The 21425-nt window shown below is 41.5% G+C and overlaps 1 protein-coding gene and 1 long non-coding RNA gene across 4 annotated transcripts in view; both read left to right on the forward strand.

Moving 5' to 3' along the window:
• Positions 1 to 21425, forward strand: part of LOC133514829 (serine/threonine-protein phosphatase 4 catalytic subunit B) — a 47247-nt gene that overhangs the window by 8222 nt on the left and 17600 nt on the right. For all 3 annotated transcript variants that reach the window (XM_061846831.1, XM_061846832.1, XM_061846830.1), the window contains exons 5-6: positions 5037 to 5138; positions 20015 to 20188. In XM_061846831.1, coding sequence (XP_061702815.1) covers positions 5037 to 5138; positions 20015 to 20188 — 276 coding nt within the window. The remainder of the gene's footprint in view (positions 1 to 5036; positions 5139 to 20014; positions 20189 to 21425) is intronic.
• LOC133514830 (uncharacterized) lies at positions 6337 to 9656 on the forward strand. The gene is made up of 3 exons (XR_009798866.1): positions 6337 to 7013; positions 7854 to 7987; positions 8095 to 9656. It is a non-coding gene; the product is annotated as an uncharacterized LOC133514830 (long non-coding RNA).

The following is a 21425-nucleotide window of genomic DNA, read 5'->3' on the forward strand; positions in this document are numbered from 1 at the left end:
TTCAGCTTTACTTTGGGCTATTAACATCCAAATCAGATGAACGGTTTAGGAATAACAGTTTGTATGTATGCCTCTCACATTTTAAAGGAAAAATAACAGGACAAATGAAAGCTCAATTGCTCCATGCCCAACTTTGCATTTATACCCTCATTATTGTAGTTACAAGGAGTGGATAATAGGTCTACAGTTCATATTGAAGGTGTGCCATTTGTATTTTGAATCTATTGCTGTCAACTCTCAAGATAGGATCAAATGACTTGTCACTTTCAGTGAAGCAAATTATTTGGCTGAAAAATCAAAACATCTGCAAATAAGTATTTGAACACCTATCAGATAGAATTCTGACCCTCAAAGACCTGTTAGTCTGCTTTTAAAGATCCACCTCCATTCCATGTATTATCCTGAATCAGATGCACTTGTGTGAGGTCCTGAGCTGCATAAAGACACCTGTCCACCCCATACAATCAATAAGACTCAAAGTTGTAACGTGGGCAAGACCAAAGAACTGTCCAAAGACACCAGAGACAAAATTGTACTACTCCACATGGCTGGAAAGGGCTACGGAGAAATTGCCAAGCAGCTTGGTGGGGAAAAAAGGTCCACTGTTGGAGCAATCATTAGGAAATGGAAGAAGCTAAACATGACGGGCAGTCTCAATCGGAGTAGAGCCCCATGCAAGATATCACCTCTTTGGGTCTAAATGATCCTTAGAAAGGAGGAATCAGGCCAGGACTACACGATAGGACTTGGTCAATGACCTGAAAAGACCTGGAACCACCGTTTCCAAGGTGACTGTTGGTAATACACTAAGACGTTATGGTTTGAAATCATGCATGGCATGGAAGGTTCCCCTGCTTAAACCAGCACATGTCAAGGCCAGTCTTAAGTTTGCCAATGACTATTTGGATGATACAGAGGAGTCACGGGAAAAGGTTTTGTGGTCAGATGAGACCAAAATTGAACTTTTTGGTCAGAATTCCACTAACCATGTTTGGAGGAAGACGAAAGATGCGTTCCATCCCAAGAACACCATCCCTACTGTGAAGCATGGGGGTGGTGGCATCATGCTTTGGAGATGTTTTTCTGCACATGGGACGTGATGACTGCACTGTATTAAAGCCTAAGTGTCATCCCTATAAACATTCTAAAATAGATATTGTAATGAAAATACATATAACATTATTCACTTCAATGTCTATTCGAAAAAATAAATGTGAGCGGAGAGCGCGTCATCCGTGTGCAAAGTTGCAGAAGTGTCCTTCTACGACATGCAAGTTGTCTCCATATTTGCCAGCACATTCGCCAATGAAAACACGCGGTGCACCCTAACCATGGGAGATGAACACGTCCCTTCTGACACGGAAGCTCTTTTCGAAAAGGAGAACACCATACAACCGAGTGAAGTTACCGGGGCAATATTACTTATCCACTTCCGCGGCGGAGATGAGCCATCGCGGCTCATCGCTGCCAGCTGGTGTGGCTTACGACGGAGCCGAGCCTTGCTACTTAGGGGGTTGTTCATAGCCGCCGCAGTACGCGATGAACAACACCGTCGAGCTGGGACGCTTTACTGCGTTTTGTGGTCGCATGTGGCTGAGTGAGGCAGAGCCGAGCCGTGCTGCTTTAGGGGGTTTGTTCATAGACGCCGTGGTATGCGACAAACAACACTATCGAGCCGAGGTGCTTTACTGCGCGCACGCGGGTGAGTGAGGCATTCTCGGCTGGGTTCTTCAGAGCCGCCGCCACCCACAAACCCCGATGTGCAGCCTTCACAGAAGCCGTGACCGCCGAACGCGGCGCCTCAGCCGCTGTGGCTCATTTTCGGCGCTGTGGTGGCTTATAATGGAGACGAGCCGTGGTGCTTTAGAGGGTTTTTCATAGCCGCCGCAGTACGGGATGAACAACATCGTCAAGCCGGGGCGCTTTACTGCGCGCACGTGGCTGAGTGAAGCATTCTTGGCTGGGTTCTTCAGAACCGCCATCGTCCGCGAGCCCGAAGCGCAGCCTTCGCTGGCGTAGCGACGCAGCAGCCCGATGCCGTCTGACACGCACATCGACATATTTTGTACGCGGATCTTTTGCTACGTTATGAGAGACTGATTCCGTGGTCCTCCCCAAACTATCATTTTTTTGTAGCTGTATACACACCTACCTGTTATTTGGAACCCACGAACTCTTGTCCTCTGCACCCATGCAATCCATTTTTCACGACGAACCAGTCTCTTGCAAACTTATGAAGGGTAAATCCATCCTCCCTAGTGTTCAAGCAAGACTCAGGACAGAAGTATCTGCGACCAACAGTATGGTTTCATGCCAAGAAAGGGTACGACAGATGCATTATCTGCCTTGAGGATGCAAGTGGAAAAGTGCAGAGAAGGTCAGAAGGGGCTATATTGTGTCTTTGTGGATGTAGAGAAAGCCAATGACAGAATACCAAGAGAGGAAATGTGGTATTGCATGCATAAGTCTGGTGTGGCGGAGAATAGTACAGGAGGTGTGAGGCCAGCAGAACAGTGGGAAGGTATGCTGTGGGTGTGACAGAAGAATTTAAGGTGGCGGTGGGCCTGTATCAGGGATCAGTTCTGACCCCCTTCAATTTTGCTGTGGTCATGGATAGGCTGACAGATGAGGCGTTTCGTGATAGCAGCAGTGGAAAGGTGGTCCACTGTTTCACGCCCAGAAAGAAAACCACCCTGGTCTTCCTAATTCTCATTTTTATGTATATTTATTTATAGTTTTTGTCCTGTTCGGCTGTCAGGTCAAACAGAATGGAACATCTGTATCGCTTTTCTGCTGAAACATTTTAATTGTCATTTTGGAGTTTTAAGCCTTCCTAATTTTTTTTCTTGTTTATTGAACAGAACAAGGTAGAAAAGAAGAAAATAAAGACAGAGAAAACTGATAAATCATTACATTTATACAAGAATCCTACATAAATTGTAGGTTTTGCCTGGTGGTGTAGTGCTATACCCTCTGAGGAAGGACAGTACCAGCTAGGACAGGGATAAGAGAAGCATGCAGAACAAGGGATTCTTGCTATACAACGGAAATGTGTAACGATTAACTAATTAAATTATTGAAGTTTATAGAACCAAAGTATAAGTGAGGGGGTACTCAAACAATACTTGTATGAAGAAGTTATTTGTCAAGTGAGTGGCCCCACACACAGTGAAAGAGTCCCAGGGATGTGTGCTTGTGGACACATGCAAGTGAATTGACAGTTTTACATGCACAAAGACTCAAATGTCCCGTAATTGCTATGCCTGCCTCATGGAGACCCAACCTAATGAATCAGGGATGAGAATTTTCCGCGGATTCGCAGAATTCAGAGTTTTTTCAGCTGAAAATGTCACTGTTGTGAAACTTGTAATTCATTGAGATTTTTTTTTGGGGGGGGGGGGGGAACGGCTTGACGCGGGGCGAGGCTGTGATCAAGACTGGCCGCCAGCATCTATCGGCAACGTTCGTCGTGAAATTAGTCACAGCTGTGATGCGAAAAACGGCATTGCTATCTGTTTGCATTAAATTTGGTGTTTATTACGACGACAACATTCCGATTTCTGGTACCATTTTGGCGGTATTTCATTGGCATTTTCACTCTGATGTTAACATTTCTTAGGGAAGCATTCTGTTTACTACGGCATAGATATAACTTATTGACATACGTACCCATATGATATATATTATTGTATTTTTTTGTATATTATTGTTATATATATGTTGCACGTTTTCCAGTGTGGCGAAAGTCTTGGAGCGAAAAGATGAAGATTGTGCCAGGGAAATTGGTAAAAACCATGGGGTAAAAAAACTGTTTCAGATGGGCATGGCTTGAAAAAAGTGTAACCATAGAGATAACAACGAAAACGGGATCAACATGTCTAACCGAACACATACAAAAAGTGGATGTTTCCGGCAAAGTGCTGTGCACTTATCCAGTCATCCAACTCAAGTGGGCCTGGCCCATGGAGCACTGCCATATAATTAGGTGAAGAGCCACCAAGCTATTAACGTGGATGCGATTATTGGGTTCTTGGAGCATTTAAGACGACTAGAAACAAATGAGAGCTTTGGGAATTTGAATTCTAACCAATAATTGCACTCCTCATTGTGGTGCTACCAGTTGAGGTATTGTAATCCATCCAAGCCGCTTGTCCTCGCAAGGGTCATGCGAACGCTGAAGGCAATCCCATCTGTCATCGGGCAAGAGGTGGGGTACACCCTAAACTGGTTGCCAGCCAATCGCAAGGCACTTGGAGACAGACAACAGTTGCACTCACCATCAAACCTAGGGGCAATTTACAGTCTCCAATTAATGCATGTTTTTGGGATGTGGGAAGAAACTGGAGTACCCAGGTAGAAACATGCAAACTCCAGACATGCTAGGCCGGGATTTGAACTCAGGTTCTCAGAACTGAAACCAATGCCCTGCAGCCGCCCCAACCATTCCGCCGTATTAAAATTGGTTATCTTAGTAATAGTTTAAAGTTGGGAGTATTTAGGCCTCCTGTTTGCTTTTCTGAATAGTGGATATATGAATCTAATCTTTGAATCTCCTGACTTTTCAATCCCAAAGCTTTGTTCTGGCTTTTATACACGTTTCAACTTTTTATCGCTAAAAACGCTTGCCAGAGCCTGTTGCACACTTTTTTTCATTTTGCTCATAGCGTCACACATGCTGCTTTTGAAGGCAATTTTTGGGGTGTCCAGCTGAAAATTCCCGTTTCGTTTTGTGATAGGCGGTGGTTTCAATACCAAAACTTTGGGTTGGGTTACATACACTTTTGTACTTTTTCATTGCTAAAAATGTCTCCTCGGGCCGACCCACCTCTCCTGAACTCCCCCTTATTATATAAAAGTTATTTGTTGTAGATGGTACACACACTCCCGACCTAAAAAGAGTTAGTTTCCTTCACCCCAGAATATTTCAGAATAATGTAATTTAAAAAAAATCAAACCTGAAAAATAACTATCGGGTCATCACTTTGTGATTAAATATTGTATTTGTCTAAAATATCTGTGTATTGTGTTTACAACAGGTTGGTGGTGATGTCCCGGAGACGAATTATCTCTTCATGGGAGACTTTGTTGACAGGGGCTTCTACAGTGTGGAAACATTTCTTCTCCTACTAGCTCTCAAGGTACACATACCTGTTCCTTGGCTTGTCGCAATAATTGACCCCTGCGTGGATATTGCGCAATCTCCGTCACTGACCAATCAGAGGCCAGAGATCTGCATAAACCAAAGCCCGTTTTTGCTACCGCCATTTTCTCAGACAACATTGCATGGTCCAGTATAGGTTTAGTTAGCGTTTTATCGCGTGTTTGGGTTATTTAACAAAAAATATGGTTAAGGGGTGTAGTCACGGACTTTGTAATAGTGACGACAGGTATCCTGAAAGGCTAGTTGGTGGAGTTCGATTCGTACCCTTTCCAAAACCGAAGACCCAGTACGAAAAATGCCTTCGATGGATAAAACTTTGTGGAAGACCGCATCATCAACTAAATCCATCTAATATCAACCGGAACACGTTTGCACGAAGGTATGCCCTATATTTGATTTTCAATACATGTCTCGTATAAATGAATTCAAAGTTCTTCGCTAGCATAACACTGCTGCGTGTGAACGATTGACACACTTTTTTTAGTCTTTGTTGAGCGATATTTAGCGATGATCGGACTGCACAAACGTATCGATTTCTTGCTGGCTCGCGGCCAGAAGCTTAACCAGACTGTGTTTGCACGAAGATATGCCCTAAATTTGATTTTTAATACACGTCTCCTATAAATGAATGAGACGTTCTCCGCTAGCATAACATTGCTACATGTGAATGATTGAATGAAATCAGAAGCATGGCGTCTCTCTCAGTTAAGAATGTATTGTATTTAGAATCTATAATATATCGTTGATTTGAATGAAATCAGAAGCATGGAGTCTGTCTCAGTTCAGAATGGATTGTATTGTATTTGCCATTTTTACTGTTTGTCTTACGTCAGCGCACATGGCGTGACGTCACTTCAGGAGGCGTGGTTAAGTGCCCTGTACGGAGGGGTCAATTACCTTGACTAAGTGATTGATAAATAAAATGGTCTCTAATTTTTACGAACTCAAATTGTTGTGCTGAGTTGGCAGTGCGCAGCACACCACAGACACACAAACGGAGAAGTTAATGAATGAATTAATCCCATTTATTGTCATCATACAAAGTGTATAATGAAATTGAAGAGCCTCTCCTGCTTCAGTGCATACATAAAAACATGCTGAATAAAAATAGATAAATACAAATAATACATACAGTGAAGAAAATAAGTATTTGAACACCCTGCTATATTGGAAATTCTCCCCCTGAGAAAATCATGGAGGGGTGTGAAATTTTCATTGTAGGTGGATGTCCACTTTGAGAGAGATAATCTAAAGAAATATCTAGAAATCACAATGTTTTTTTTTTTTTTTTTTTTTTTTTTAAACGATGTGTGTGATACAGCTGCAAATGAGTATTTGAACACCTGAGAAAAACAATGTTAATATTTGGTCCAGATTGCAGAGGTCAAACGTTTCTTGTAGTTGTTCACCAGGTTTGCAGACACTGCAGGAGGGATTTTGGACCACTCCTTCACACAGATCTTCTCTAATAAATCATACAGGTTTCTGGGCTGTTGCTGAGCTCCCTCCAAAATATTTCTATTGGGTTTAGGTCTGAAGACTGGCTAGGCCAAGCCATAATCTTGATATGCTTCTTACAGAGCCACTCCTTGGTTTCCTGCCTGTGCTTCGGGTCTTTGTCATTTTGAAAGACGCAGCCACTGCCTATCTTCACTGCTCTGACTGAGGGAAAGAGGTTGTTCCCCAAAATCTCAGAATACATGGCCACAGTCATCCTCTCCTTAATACAGTGGAGTCGTCCTGTCCCTTGTGCAGAAAAACACCCCCTAAGCATGACTCTACCACCTCAATGCTTCACAGTAGGGATGGTGTTCTTGGGACGGAACTCATCATTCGTCTCCCTCCAAACACGGTTAGTGGAATTATGACCAAAAAGTTCCATTCTGACCACAAAATCTTCTCCCAGGACTCCTCTGTATCATCCAAATTGTCATTGGCAAAATTAAGACGGGCCTTGACATGTGCTGGTTTAAGCAGGGGAACCTTCCGTGCCATGCATGATTTCAAGCCATGACATCTTGATGTATTACTGTCAGCTTCACCAATCAGACATTCATTAAACAGGACAAAAAAGGAAGCAAAGACACCAGTTGAAGTCTCGCGAGGAGAGATGAGAGGAACTGTCTCGTACAATTCACCACTGCACTCTCTGATTATCCTCTCCTCAGCACCTCTATTTATTTAGTTTTAAGACGCCCCTTATTTACATGGATGTTACAAAAAGGATACGGCAACCAAAACAGTTGGAAAAAGGGTGTACATGTTTGTTCATGTGCGTCTGTGGAAGATTGCTGAATACATGTGGTCATCATTTCTTGAACAGGCAGCAGTTCTAACAGTTTTGATGATTAGACATTTTTGTTCTTGCTATCTCCTGCTAGGAGGCTGCCCCGTTATCTAGAGCAGTGCATTATCCTCCTGTTTATCCTACATTTGCTCAAATCCTCACATCATCTAATAGATCACCCTTTCGGCTTTATTCTACATAGTTACACTCGGAGGAAAATATAGCACTAATTACTTGTAATCTTCTGGATCAGAGAACAGGTCTGGAAGAGAATTCATAACGTCATCGTGGTCAACAATATCATTGTCATTACCCTGTTGTCTGTCAACACCTATAGAAACTGGAACAGAGAACACCAAGTTTTTAGATTTGCCAAACTTCTTTTTTTTTTTCCCCACCACTCAGACCAGGCTGATGTGTTTACACCAGAGTGCTCCTTCATCTTGTTACAACACTGGTCACCAAACATTGAGCAGTTGCCACCCTTCTCGGCCAGGAGCATGTCGACCGCGATGCGGTTCTGGAACGTCATGAGTGAGGTTGCAGCTGGTTCTACCCTTATGGCAATAAAGCCTGGATCCGTATAATTACCAAGTTTCTGTACATTGGAATGTATTTACTTGATTCTGTCAACGTTTTTATTCAGAGTTATCCAAAACAAGATGGATTCCCATCCAGCACCAATCTCGTTAACCAACTGACTCTCATCTGGTACGCCGTTGAAATGCCATTTGCATCAATGTATGTCGGACCTCCATCTTTCCAAGAGGACCTTCACCTTCGGGAGAACCCAAGGGGCGGTCTAAAGATGGATGCGGCCAATTGTATATCCTCTGCTATCGATGGAAACAGTCACGGATAAGAGGAGTGATACCAGTGCACACGTTCCTGCTGCATTTATCAGTGTGTCATACAACTTTTGATCAACACACCACCACCACACATCGCTGCATGGGAGCAGTGGGGCAGTTTGCAGATGGATATCATGACACCATGTTTTGTTGAGACTTCCCACGTTAAAATCTGTCCCTGTAAAGCGAACACAGGAGAAATTAGCCAATGCAACATTAGTAGAAAATATCAGTTTATCATTGACTGCCTTAGTTCTTGGATAAACACGTTTCCATTTCTGACAAGTGGTGTTAGAAGTTGTTTTGGTCATTACCTCCAGGGTACACTGTGTTGGGATTTCTGCTAGAATGACACGGATTAGTGCCCTAGGGCCCATGCATGTGATGTAACTGTAGTTTCACTTGTTACCTGCATTCTACATTAATAACTATTTTTTTCCTATTTGGAAAAAAAAAAAAAAAACCCCAAATCATAATAATGAAAAAATCTTTCTCAGGCTTTTTCGGTTAAAATACTCCCTCCATAGGATACATACTCTTTTTATGGCATTCGGGTTCAAGGTAACATTAAATTGGCAAATGGTGAGAAGAAAATGGGGGTTTCCTTTAGCATAAGCCCATAAATGGAATCCCCAGCAATTAGACTCTGCCAAGGAATTGAAAAATTGCTTAACTGATTCATTGAGAGGCACACATGGAGTCCTCCCCTCATCCCTCGGTGACTCCCGCATAGTTGTTTTCGAATGTGATTTGAAATGAGGTTGCGCCTCTTTATCTTATGTGTGGTAGGCATAGTTGACTGAGTATAATTATTGGTTCTGTTATGTATTTTTGTCAGCTTTACAGGTGTCCAAAAGTAGCATATGAACAAAAATATCATTACGGCTGTCAATGTTGCAGCCCAACATGCTATCATATTAGCCATTTTGAAGTCATGTCAACCAACTCACCCTTAAATGAGTCAAGTGTCTTTTAAATCTTCACCAGCATTCAGGTATTTTCAGATACTATGAATCTACACCCACCATATGCTGGACTTTGCTCACCTTTCCCTTTGGTGACTCAGCTGAGATGACCTTTTACGGTGTGTAAGATGTATCCACGTGTTTCTTTCTGCTATTTTGTCCATGTCATTCAGCTACTGCTCAGTCTATACCTGTGTTCGGGTAAAACTGCATGTACAGTAGCTGTTAATTCATAAACAGACATAGGATGAATAGACAAATGGCAGTAATAAAGTGATTAAAGCACAGTAACTTGTTCCTTTTTTTTCTGATGGTGTAGTGCAGGGGTGTCAAACTCATTTCTTGTGTGGGCCACGTTGTAGTTTGGGTTTCCCTCAGAGGGACATTTTGATTGAAGGCAGCGTGGGATTGATTCCCGCTCAGTGATTGTGTCGACATCTGCACTGCGACTGGCTGGCGACCAGTTCGAGGTGTAGTCTGTCGCTGCCTGAAGTTAGCTGGGATTGGCTCCACCTCTCTCTCCGAATAAATGCTGAAGGGTTGTCAGGAAGGCATCCGGCGTAAAATAAAAATCAAAAAGACAGCTACTGCCGCACCGCCATGACAATGGCACAAAAATGGTTTTACAAATCAATGCTGATAAATTTCCCAATTTATTTCCAGTCCCATCAAATTGATGCATGTGAAATTTCCGAGTGACACACCATTAGAAAACAATGTTTTTTGTTTTTCAAAAGAAGTTCATGGATATGCAGAATCCCCCAACTTTTTTTTTTTTTTTTGCATTCATTATCAATTAATAGCACTGGTATTATCTCTGGATCTGTGCAAACAACACAATGTTTTGGAGAAGTTTTTTGTATGTAGTTAAACATTTTTTCTAGTTTTTATTTTATTTTTTAATTTATTTATTTTTGGGTGGGAGCTTGAGGTACCACTCGAACAGAAAAATGAAAATAACGGGTAGCGTTTTCATTCAACACCCAACAGCAAAATTTAACCGTTTGTCACCATTATGACAGCAGTCTCACTCCCATGTGTAACCGGACAACAGTGACCTTGGCAGTGGGAATGAGAATAGCTATCTTACAAGTGGCCAATAAAAACAAGTTAGTTTTGTTTGTGTTAACAACGGTTTCAAAAGCAATAACTTTCTTATAATCAACAAATGAACTCAATTGCAATTTTTGAAGCTGTTTGGGGTTGTTAATAACTCCTGAAAGAGACCCACTTGTGAGGTTTTTTTTCCCCTTCATTATTCATCTGTCTCTCATTATGTGGAAAATATTGGTCATGGTATGGTCTCCCAAACAATGTTTTGAATGGAATGAGACCCTTACATGGCTGTAATGTGTATATATATATATATATAGTTAGACTAAATCTATCATTGTGTCCAAATTGCCCCTACGTGTGATTGTGAGTGCGGCTGTTTGTCTCCATGTGGGCTGCGATTGGCTGGCAACCAGGTCAGGGTGTACCTTGCCTCCTGCCCCTTGACAGCTGGGATAGGCTCCAGCACTCCCCGCAACCCTTGTGTGGATTAGCAGCTAAGAAAATGGACGGAGGGATTGATGGATGTGTATCTTGAGGAAACTAACCACGTTTTGGATGCACATTCCCTTGTGGATTATGTTGCACACAGGTCAAACAAGCCCTACAAAAATTTTTTGCATACAAATTAAATCCATGGATCATGTAATGCCTTTGTACCAGGGCTACCATTCCCCCTGTTGAGACCTGAGACTTCCCATGGCTCAAGATTGCCACGCACTTAAAAAAGGTTTTTGGTAGAATTTTTCATTTATTTTGTATCTGTGCTGACATAATTTTATATTTATATATATATTTTATAATGTAGCAGCTTTATTTTTCCACATTTTTAGTTATGCTGGTAAGCTTTGTTGTTGCATTTTGTTTAACACATCAGATGAAAGTATGTCTTCATTTGTTGCATGGTCAGCTAATCTCATAAAGGTTTTGGCTGCGACTTCTTTTGCTGTTTTAGCTGTAAATCCATTTCCTAATTATACTTTGTCCATATTTGATGTGTGTACTGCACATTCACATATGGCTATTTCTTTTGGTAATTGAACTGCTATGAACAAATTTTGTAGTAGCTCTGCATGTGTCACTGTGTTCCCTGTAGTTGTCACTATTCCTATTTTTCTAGTAGTCTGTGTAGATTGTGATACCACCGTGAATACAGTAGCATCTGGTCTTGGATTGTTTAAGACTGTCCAATAAGATAGTCTATACAGTTCAGTCGTCCCAATCCAAATCTGGTTCTTTTTCTGTCCAATCAGGAACATTTCGTACTATCAATACAAATTGTCCCAAACTCTTCCTCTCCTGTTTAGTTTGTGCAATGATGTGTGGGGGTGTTCATTCCTTGTGTAATGCATTTAGTTTGTCAGTCAGTCTTGTTCCTGCCACCACGATTGAAATACCATCTGAATACAGATAATCAATCATGATTTTGTGTGGTATGGGTCTTTATAAGTTTACTGTATTTTATAGTACATAGTCACATCCAATGACTCACTTCCTACGTCATTTTGTGGTTGTTCAATCATGTCTCAAGCTGTTTGCAGCAAGAAATCACCTGTTCTTGTGGGAGGTTTGTTTGGAATATCTAAGGTGTAATAATAGAGTGCTGGATTCCTATTTTGTAAGATATTTAACTGTCCTCCCAGTAATTCCTTTTTTTTTTCTTTTTACTTCTTTATTTCCTGTCAGAGAGGGAATTAAGCCCAGTCCTAGTTTCAGCAAGCCATCTCTTCCTAACAAACGAATGGGGCAAATTAAAAAGTTGCATTTTGGGAGCATTAGTAGTGAAATTTTTGATGGCTGCTCTAGTTATGCGGTGGTGGGTGTTTTTGTTTTTTGGGCAGTCACGTGAAATGTGACCTTTTTCTCCACAACACTAAGAAATAATTTCTTTTTGATCAAATTTGCATCCCCTCCCCATTACTCGTCCCCTGCCTCTTCCTCATCTGCAGCCACAATTATTAAATGTTTCGCATAAAGCTCCATAAATTTCTCCTTCCTCTGTCAGAAAGGTGTCAACTTTCTTTTTCTTATTTTGTAGCACTCTTTCTGCATGTAGTGCTTGGTTAACGTATTGTTACAGGCTGCCAGTTGGTAAACCCAATGTTTTTCAATTCATTGTTTTGTAGGATTATTTCAATCCGCATGAAGAGTATTTTATAATTGCCCTCGATACACACTCCCTGGAGTGTGATCTTTAGGAATGCCACTGTTTGCTTTAAAACATGCAGTCATTCCAATTCTATATTCTTCAAATGGTTCATTATTTTGCGCTTCCAATGGCAGAAAAATGCGCGTTTTGTCTAAATCTTGCAGAAGTGCGCAATATTTACCCTTGAACTCTGCTGCTGTGAGAAAGTACTTTGCTGTCATCCAAATTTGTTGTACTTCTATACCATTTAAGTGGTAAGATTTTCTCAAGTCTTCCGTTCCCTGGACGAATTATGTTACATCAACTTTATGAGATGCAAAAGTCCCTAAAAAACCCTAAATTTTCAAAGGTGCATTTCGGGGCTCCTAAAAGTCTTTACATTCCGCAAAAAAACGGTCAAGCCCTTAAAAAGGCCTTAAATTTAAAAAAATCAAAGGGAGGACCTCTACCGCCAAAATTCTCCCGAAAAAAAAAAAAAAAAAATCTTTTTTTTAAAAAAAAAAAAATAGTGATCCGTCTGGCGTCTAAAACAGCCGGAAATTGTCAACGGAAGTCACCGTGTTGACAACGAGTTGCCATCTTGTCGTCGATATTCCATTGTTTGTTTCCGTGAGTCGGCATTTCACTTCGTCTTCGTTACGTCTTTCATCGATCCAACTTGAATCATGGGGAAGTGCATTTTTCAAGATCCTTGGGTTGAAAGTAAGGAGTTTGGAAGCTGGGTTCGTCGAGATGCAAAAGATCGGCACATGTTTTACTGCCATCTGTGCAAGCAGAGCTATCAGCTAGGAAAGATGGGCGTCAAAGTGCTGGAGTCGCACCGGGGGAAAAAAGGAGACACACTGATTTGGCAAAGACTCTCTCATCTTCTGTTGGTATGAATCTGTTTCTAAAATATAAAGATAGTGAAGCATCAACTTCAGGCAGTGGTACTAGCAGTGCATGCTCACCTACAGTCGCTGCGTTTTCTGCCCGAAGTATTTACGTCCAGCATCTAGAGAAGGAAAAGAAGAAGGATGCATCAAAACAGGCAGAGAAGAGGAAGGCAGCTAAGGCAGAGATAGACAGCCTCAAAGCCAAAAAAGCCAGACTAGAGTCTGAGATAGCTATGCTTATTGAGAAGGCTGACAGGCTGTGTGAGCAGGCAGAACAAAAGAGGAAGCTGAGGTTTATCACCGAGGCCAATGCACTCAGAGGCAGAGCAAAGGACAAGAGAGCCTCTTTGGCACCTCTGCAGCAGCAAATCGAGGAGGCACTGGGTAGGCTCAAGGAGCTAGAGTAGGGGTGCTGAGACAGACATCAGTAGAAGACATTTATGTATATAGTTGCAATTGTAGTTAGAATCAATTTTTCTGTATACCGTTATTTGAAGACCTTGACAATGGTCATATCAATGAGAACTACCACAAGGGGCGACAGGTGATCACTGTCACAGGTACTGAGGTACTGGAACCTTTGATGAACCAAGATGGCACCATTGGGTGAGTCTTTTCCTTACTCTTGATTTCCCACGATGGCTCTAAATTTTTCGTGTCAGCCCCTAAGAATGGCCCTAAAAAGCCCTTAAATTTTTTGGGTCCGACTGAGTATGAACCCTGGAGATGTGATACCTTTTATGGCCGTTTTCACATCATCTTGAGTCCAGTTTTCATCAAATATCATCAAATCACATCAAATATAGACAAAGTATCATTAGGAAATGGATTTACAAATAAAACAGCAAAAGTCGCAGCCAAAACCTTTATGAGATTAGCTGACCATGCAACAAATCAAGACATACTTTCAGGTGATGTGTTAAACAAAATGCAACAACAAAGCTTAAAAAAAAAAATCTAATTTTAAAAAAAAAAAAGAATAGCTATCCCTCTGGCGTCCAAAACAGCCGGAAATTATCAAAGGAAGTCACTGTGTTCACTAGTCGCCATCTTGTCATCGATATTCCATTGTTCGTTTCTGTGAGTAGGCATTTCACTTCGTCTTCGTTATGACATAGCGTAGTTCTTTCATCGATCCAACTTGTATCACGGGGAAGTGCATTTTTCAAGATGCTTGGGTTGAAAGTAAGCAGTTTGGGAGCTGGGTTCGTCGGGATCCAAAAGATCGGCACATGTTTTACTGCCATCTGTGCAAGCAGAGTTACCAGCTTGGAAAGATAGGCATCAAAGCGCTGGAGTCGCACCGGAAAAACAGGAGACACGCTGATTTGGTGAAGACTCTCCTCTTCCGTTGGTATGAATCTGTTTCTAAAATATCAAGATAGTGAAGCATCAACTTCAGGCAGTGGTATTGGCAGTGCATGCGCACCTATAGTTGTCCAGTCATCGACTTCAACCAGCCAGAAGTCAGGCTTTATGAACGTAGTTCAATACATGAAGACGGACTCATTAAAGGCAAAGATCGTGTGAACTTTAAAAGTGATCTGCAGCCATTACAGAGAAGGGGGCCAAGACTTTTTTCCAGTCCTGTATATATCTGCTGATCAGATGGGAAGTATGCCAAAGCATTCGTACTAGACGTTGCCAGGCAACATTTTGCCAACTTTGCATAAAGACAAAATAATCAAACGAATAAAGACATGCCTATGTCGGCAAGAACTGTTCACCATCGTACCATCATGATGGCGAATCATGTTGAATTATAATGATTAAGAAATGGAAGTCTCAACGCCTGCATGAACGTACGAAAGCACAAGAAGTTGCATTAATGGTAAGAAGTACCTTTGTCAGTATTGTCAAAAAAGTAGGGTGAAAAATGCGAAGATACTCCCACCGTACAAACAGGGACAAGCAATATGCACAGTAGCTAGACAAAATGGTGGACAGGGCACGTGTTATATAGTTGAAACCTTTTAACCCGAGAATTTCCTGTAGTTACAGATGCTGAGCTCATGAAAGCCACTTCCTCGCTAAGTTGCTCACGAGCAGCACAAGTAATTTACACAGTTGCATCTCATCTTGTCCACTCTGAACAATTTTAAACCTGTGCAGAATGCACGAACGCGCGGATATTGGATGGGCCAAAATAAGATAAATATTCACACTTGGCATCTCTGTGACACAAACATAATCAAGCAGACACTACCTTTGGATTTTGAACATAAAACCATGACGTGAGGATTTGCAGTGGATTTTTGTAAGTCATTTTATACAACTCGTGTGCAACAAACACCTCAAGATACACAAAGGAATAAAAAAAATATTCAGTCAGGTGTTAACTTTAAGTTCTCCCACTTACAGTGAAGAAGTATTTGCGTCTAATTTTCATGGGCGCCGCCATTTTGGCGAGTCACATGACTGCGCACAAACAAAGGAATACACAATCACGGACAGTGCTGATGTCTCGGATTTATCTTCATCTGATGAAGAAATTGCAGTATCTGTTAATCGGGAAGATGGAGTAATACATCCATATAGATTTAAACCTGTGGCTCTAAATAATGGTGAATATTTGGATGGATTTTCGGACGGGAATGACACTGAGTCTGACTCGCTAACTAACCACAGACGCTGAATGGTCGAACACTGATCGTGTCGGAACAATAATTATGGAAACTTGACAGGTTGCTCTGCTGTGTAGCCCTAACTTGGTTAAAATTACAAAGCCACTGTAGAGGTCATGGTCAATTTGGAGTTTCATTTTTCTCCACTTGCGTTCTGCTTTCCTACACTTTGATTTAGAGCTCTTGCGCATCATTGTGCTCCTCCACGGTGTTCTCGGTTGCCTCAGGATGGTCTTAGTTGTAGCAGGAGCGACAGCATTCATGGTATTTGTGATTTTCGAGGTGAAATTGTCCAAATGTTCAACTGTCTCAGCATTCAGTCTGTGACACAGCCACAGTCTCCATAAACTTAGTGGCAGTACTCTCATTTATGTACCTTTTCCTCATCGAGATAGAGGTTTTCTGAACTTTTGGAAGAATCTGTAATTAAAAAATACACAAAAATTTGTCAGAAATAGCCATATCTTTGTCAATCGATACAATTTGAACAAGACCAGGTCTAACATGTAACTGTGAGTCTGAGTTGAGAGAGGTCATATGTGTCTATTATTGCAGAAAGTTCTCTGGATGTTTTTTTCCACGCTATTGTCAACATGAATGTTAAAGTCCCCTGTTGTGACAAAATAGTTGTACTCAGTACAAATAACTGAAAAATCCTCCATACATTTTCCATTGTTTCTTGGTCTACGGATTCAAAAGAGCTCAAATCAACCAGTATAATTACTTTACGTTGAAATAATTAAGAATAAAAGCAATACCACCACCCTTTTTCCTTGTTTGACACTTGTTCATAAAATAAAAATTTGCTGGTGTTGCCTCATTTAAAACGGCATTACAGCTCCTTTCTGTTAACAATGTTTCATTTAATAACAAAAAATCTAGATCGTAGGTTGTGCTGATTTCATTAATCAACATTGATTTGTTACCCAGTTACCTGATATTAAAAAGAGTTACTCTCGTAGAGATAGCTGGAGACTATGGAATGATGGACTCACATTTTATCTTCACTAAGTTCTAATTTTTTTTTGCGCTTTATCTCTGACCAACTTTCTGTCCCTTTTAATTATCGGATTAAAAGTGCCTGATTTCCATTGGGCTGAGTTATTCTGGAAAAGACCCGGTAAATATCAGTCAGATTTACAGATAAGTCTTTATAGATGGAGGAGGGGCCTTTTGGCTCTTAGTGGACGGTGGTTTCAGGCGAGGGGGGATGGGAGGAAAATTTTGGCTTGGTCTGGGCTGCACTCAATTGCTGACAAAAGTTATCCTAAAGACCCAACATTGCATTCAGGCTGGGAGAGGCGGAACCAACATCTACTGCAGATTGTTTGGATGTCATAGTCATAGAGTGGAAATTCTGAGGTATGGATGGTTCCAATGGGGAAGGACGAGGTGTGGGAGAGTTAAAGTGCTGGCAGATTCCATCTGTCATTTGCCCATCTGATTGTTTGGATGAGTCAAATGAATCTTTGTGCACCTTGTTTCACCTTATCTCTTGTTCCTCCAGTTGTTTGGGAACAACTGGATCCTTTTTTCCTGGATTTTTGTAAACCTTTTCTTTTCAGGGTGGTGAATGATGCACAAAGCCAATAACTAACCCCCTTGTCTATTTAGACAGAAACTGTCTGCTCTGTAAAGATTTTTACACTCCCAAAAAAGGCAGAAATTGTCAATGAAAGTCAAGGATAGTGCAGTGCACACTTTGCTTGACCACCTATGCAATTGACTGAGCTTCAAACGTTCATCTTCAGTTCGTATAAGTGGGAAAGGTCCGCTTCTAAACCTGCTTCGACCCGTTTCACTTCCTTACCACACTGTTGCTCTGGTTTGTTGAACCCAAGTATTTGAAGTCATCCACCATTGCTATCTCTTCTCCCTGGAGAAGCCTCACTCTGCCCCCCTCAACCACTCTCATTCAATCACTTATATTCTGTTTTACTTCTGCTAATCTTCATTCCTCTCCTTTCCAGTGCATGCCTCCATCATTCTAATTGTTCCTCCATCTGTTCCCTCCTTTCACCGCATATCACAAGATCATCTGCGAACATCATGGTCCTAGTAGATTCCAGTCTAACCTCATTGGTCAGCGTATCCAATACCACAACACACAGGAAAGGTCTTAGAGCCAATCCTTGATGCAGTCCCACCTCCACCTTAAATTCTTCTGTCACACCTATGGCACACCACACCACTGTCCTGCTGTCTTCATACATGTCCTGTACTTTTCTGTCATATTTCTCTGCCATACTCGACTTACACATGCAGTACCACAGTTCTCCTCGATACCCTGTCATAGACATTCCCCAGATCCACAAAGACACGATGTAGCTCCTTCTGACCTTCTCTGTACTTTTCCACTGGCATGCTCAAGGTAAATATTGCATTTGTGGTACTCTTTCTAGGCATGAAACCATACTGTTGCTTGCAGATGGTTACTTCTGTCCTGAGTCTCGCCTCCACTACTCTTTCCCATGACTTCATTGTGTTCCTCTATAGTTCCCACAGCACTGAACATTGTCTTTGTTCTTAAAATGGAACAAGCAAAATTTCCCGCATCTTCAGGTATCTTCTCGCCTGCTAGTATTCTGTTGAATAAGCTGGTCAAAAACTCCACAGCAACCTCTCCAAATTGCTTCCATACCTCCACAAGCGTCATCAGGACCATTTCATTCTTTTCATTTCCATTTTTTGTCCTCTTTAGTGCCTTTCTTTAGTGCTCTTACCGATCATTGCCACTTCCTGGTCCATCACCCTTGCCTCTTTTACTATTCCTTGTCTATTGTCTTCATTCATCAACTTCTCAAAGTATTTTTTCCATCTATTTAGCACACTACTGGCACCAACTCATTTCCATTGCTATCCTTAATCACCCTTCCCTGCTGGAGCTCCTTCCCATCTCTAGCCCTGTGTCTGGCCAACCCGTAGAGATCCTTTTCTCCTTCTTTCGTGTCCAACCTGGTGTACATATCGTCATATGCCTCTTGTTTAGCCTTCACCACCTCTACCTTTGCCCAATGTCGCATCTCGATGTCTTCCTTTCGCCTCTCCTCAGTCCTCTCACTGTCCCACTTCTTCGCTAATCTCTTTCCTCGGATGACTTCCTGTATTTTGGGGTTCCACCACCAAGTTTCCTTCTCCCATTTCCTACCAGAACACACCCCAAGTCATTTCCTGCCTGTCTCTCTGATCACCTTGGCTGTAGTCGTCCAGTCTTGTGGGAGCTCTTCCTGTCCATCGAGAGCCTGCCTCATCTCTTTCCGAAAGTATTCATTTGACTTGACTCATAGTCGAACCCAGTGCCCTGTCTTAAAAGTCTCATGTTATACAAATAGGCAAATAGATATTTATCTTGCATGACATCGCGCATCTACGTATCACTAACCCGAGTCTTCGGCATAAAACATTACACGCTTCATTCACCAGGTCAGTGATACAGCAACAAAGTGGAAGTTGTTCTCCTCCAATGTATAAAGCCCTGATACTGATAATAATTAAATCAAACTCAGAGAAGATACTTCGCCCTCACTTACCTTCGAGCATATAGCCTTGTGTTTGTTGATATTGTCCACATGTAGTTGTACGTGTGCTCTTCTGCAAGCCTTAATATCTCGTCACTTCAAGTGTGTTTTAGGCTTTGTAAAATGAATCAATCGGGCCCCTTCTAACCTAGCAGGATATCTTTCATCACAACGGCACATTCCCCATGCGCATCTGAGGACTATTTTCTTCATAACATTAACTTTTCCACGCTACAGACAACCGGCATTGCTTATGGGACAATATGGCGAGAGGCGGCGTGTCAAGACGGGTTAAGACAATGTGGCTATTTGATTGGCTATTATTGTACGAGTGATTGACAGATCAGAAAGGTCAATTGTCGTTGATTACAATTTGTACATAATTTTCGAGTTACTTCTTATGTAGCAATGTTGCTCTTTGTGCTAGGTGTGGTTGTGGTGAAATTCCAATGGAAGTTGTGTTTTTCATGCTGCCTGTAATTGGTCTGCTTAATGCTTGTCTGTTTTAACACATGTGGTTTTGATTTTCAGGTGCGTTACCCAGACAGGATAACTCTGATTCGGGGAAATCATGAGTCTCGACAAATCACCCAGGTCTACGGATTTTATGATGAGTGCCTCAGAAAATACGGCTCTGTCACAGTCTGGAGATACTGCACTGAGATTTTTGACTACTTATCCCTTTCTGCTATCATTGATGGCAAGGTGAGATGCCAACGGTTATTTACTCCAGTTTTTTTTGGGTTGGGGGGTGAGGGTAATAAAACACTGTACAATCACACCACCCCAACCCCCAACCCACCCCATCCACCCCCATTGCGGGGGTTGGATTCCAATCTATCTGCGATAAGTGCAAGTCAACCACTAAAATTTCCCCTTTAAATTCACTGGAGGTATGTATTGAGAGCATTTACGGTACTTAGATTATTTAGGTCTATAAACACTTAAAACAGTACAAACATTTAAATAACTCGAGAAAGGATAAAAATTATATCCGTTATATCGAAAAATAGTGAAAAATAGTCAACACTTGAATTTTTTTTTTCCATTATCACAGGACGGCAATAACAACCATAATATACCAGAGTTTCATTGTCGTAATAGAATTGAGTGATAGGTATTACATTGAGAATGTGAAACTTTCATTCCTTGTTGCCAGGGTGCAGTTAGTTTGATCCCAACTTGTTCGCTACAGGCAACAAAATCTACAACGGCAGATAACCAAATAAGAAGGGGTTCAACAACTTTTTTAAATGTGCAGCTACTTCCTAACAGGTGTTTTTGGAGAAAAAAAAAACCACTTTGCGTCTTTTAAACTTTGCATCATTTGTTGGTTGAGCAGATTGTAGCGTAGTGTTCAAAATAATAGCAGTCCAAAGTGACAGCCAGATTTATCCACATTTTCAGAATATTTTTTCTTGCTACATGTCAAAAAACTTACTAGTAGGTGCAGTCGTTTCTCAGAAAACCAACAAGACCCAGCATTCATGATATCCACATACTTAAGGCTTTGCAATTGGGCAATTCGTTGAAAGGGGTGTATTAAAAAAAAACATCTTTGACATTCACTCAGTGAGGTCATCAATTTTGTGAAAAACAGGTGTGAAGAAAGGTGGCCCCTATTTGAAGCCAGCACCTGTTGAACATGCATTTCTCCTTGAAAGGCTGAGGAAAATGGGTCATTCAACACATTATTCAAAAGAACAGCGTACTTTGATTGATTAAAGTTGCTAAAATGATCTGTAATTCTGGAGTTACTTCTAAGTACATTGTGTGAAGCTCATCTATTTGCAAGGATCCCTGTAAAGTCCCTCTGATTTAAAAAAAAAAAAAAAAAAAGTGCAGAAAAGGCTACAACTTGCCAAAGAACACATCAGTTGGCCTAAAGAGAAATGAAGAAGAATTTGTGGACTGATGAGAGGGGAAAAAAATGGGAGGGGGC

The sequence above is a fragment of the Syngnathoides biaculeatus genome, chromosome 16 (genome assembly GCF_019802595.1).
Source record: "Syngnathoides biaculeatus isolate LvHL_M chromosome 16, ASM1980259v1, whole genome shotgun sequence".
Lineage (NCBI taxonomy): Eukaryota > Metazoa > Chordata > Actinopteri > Syngnathiformes > Syngnathidae > Syngnathoides > Syngnathoides biaculeatus.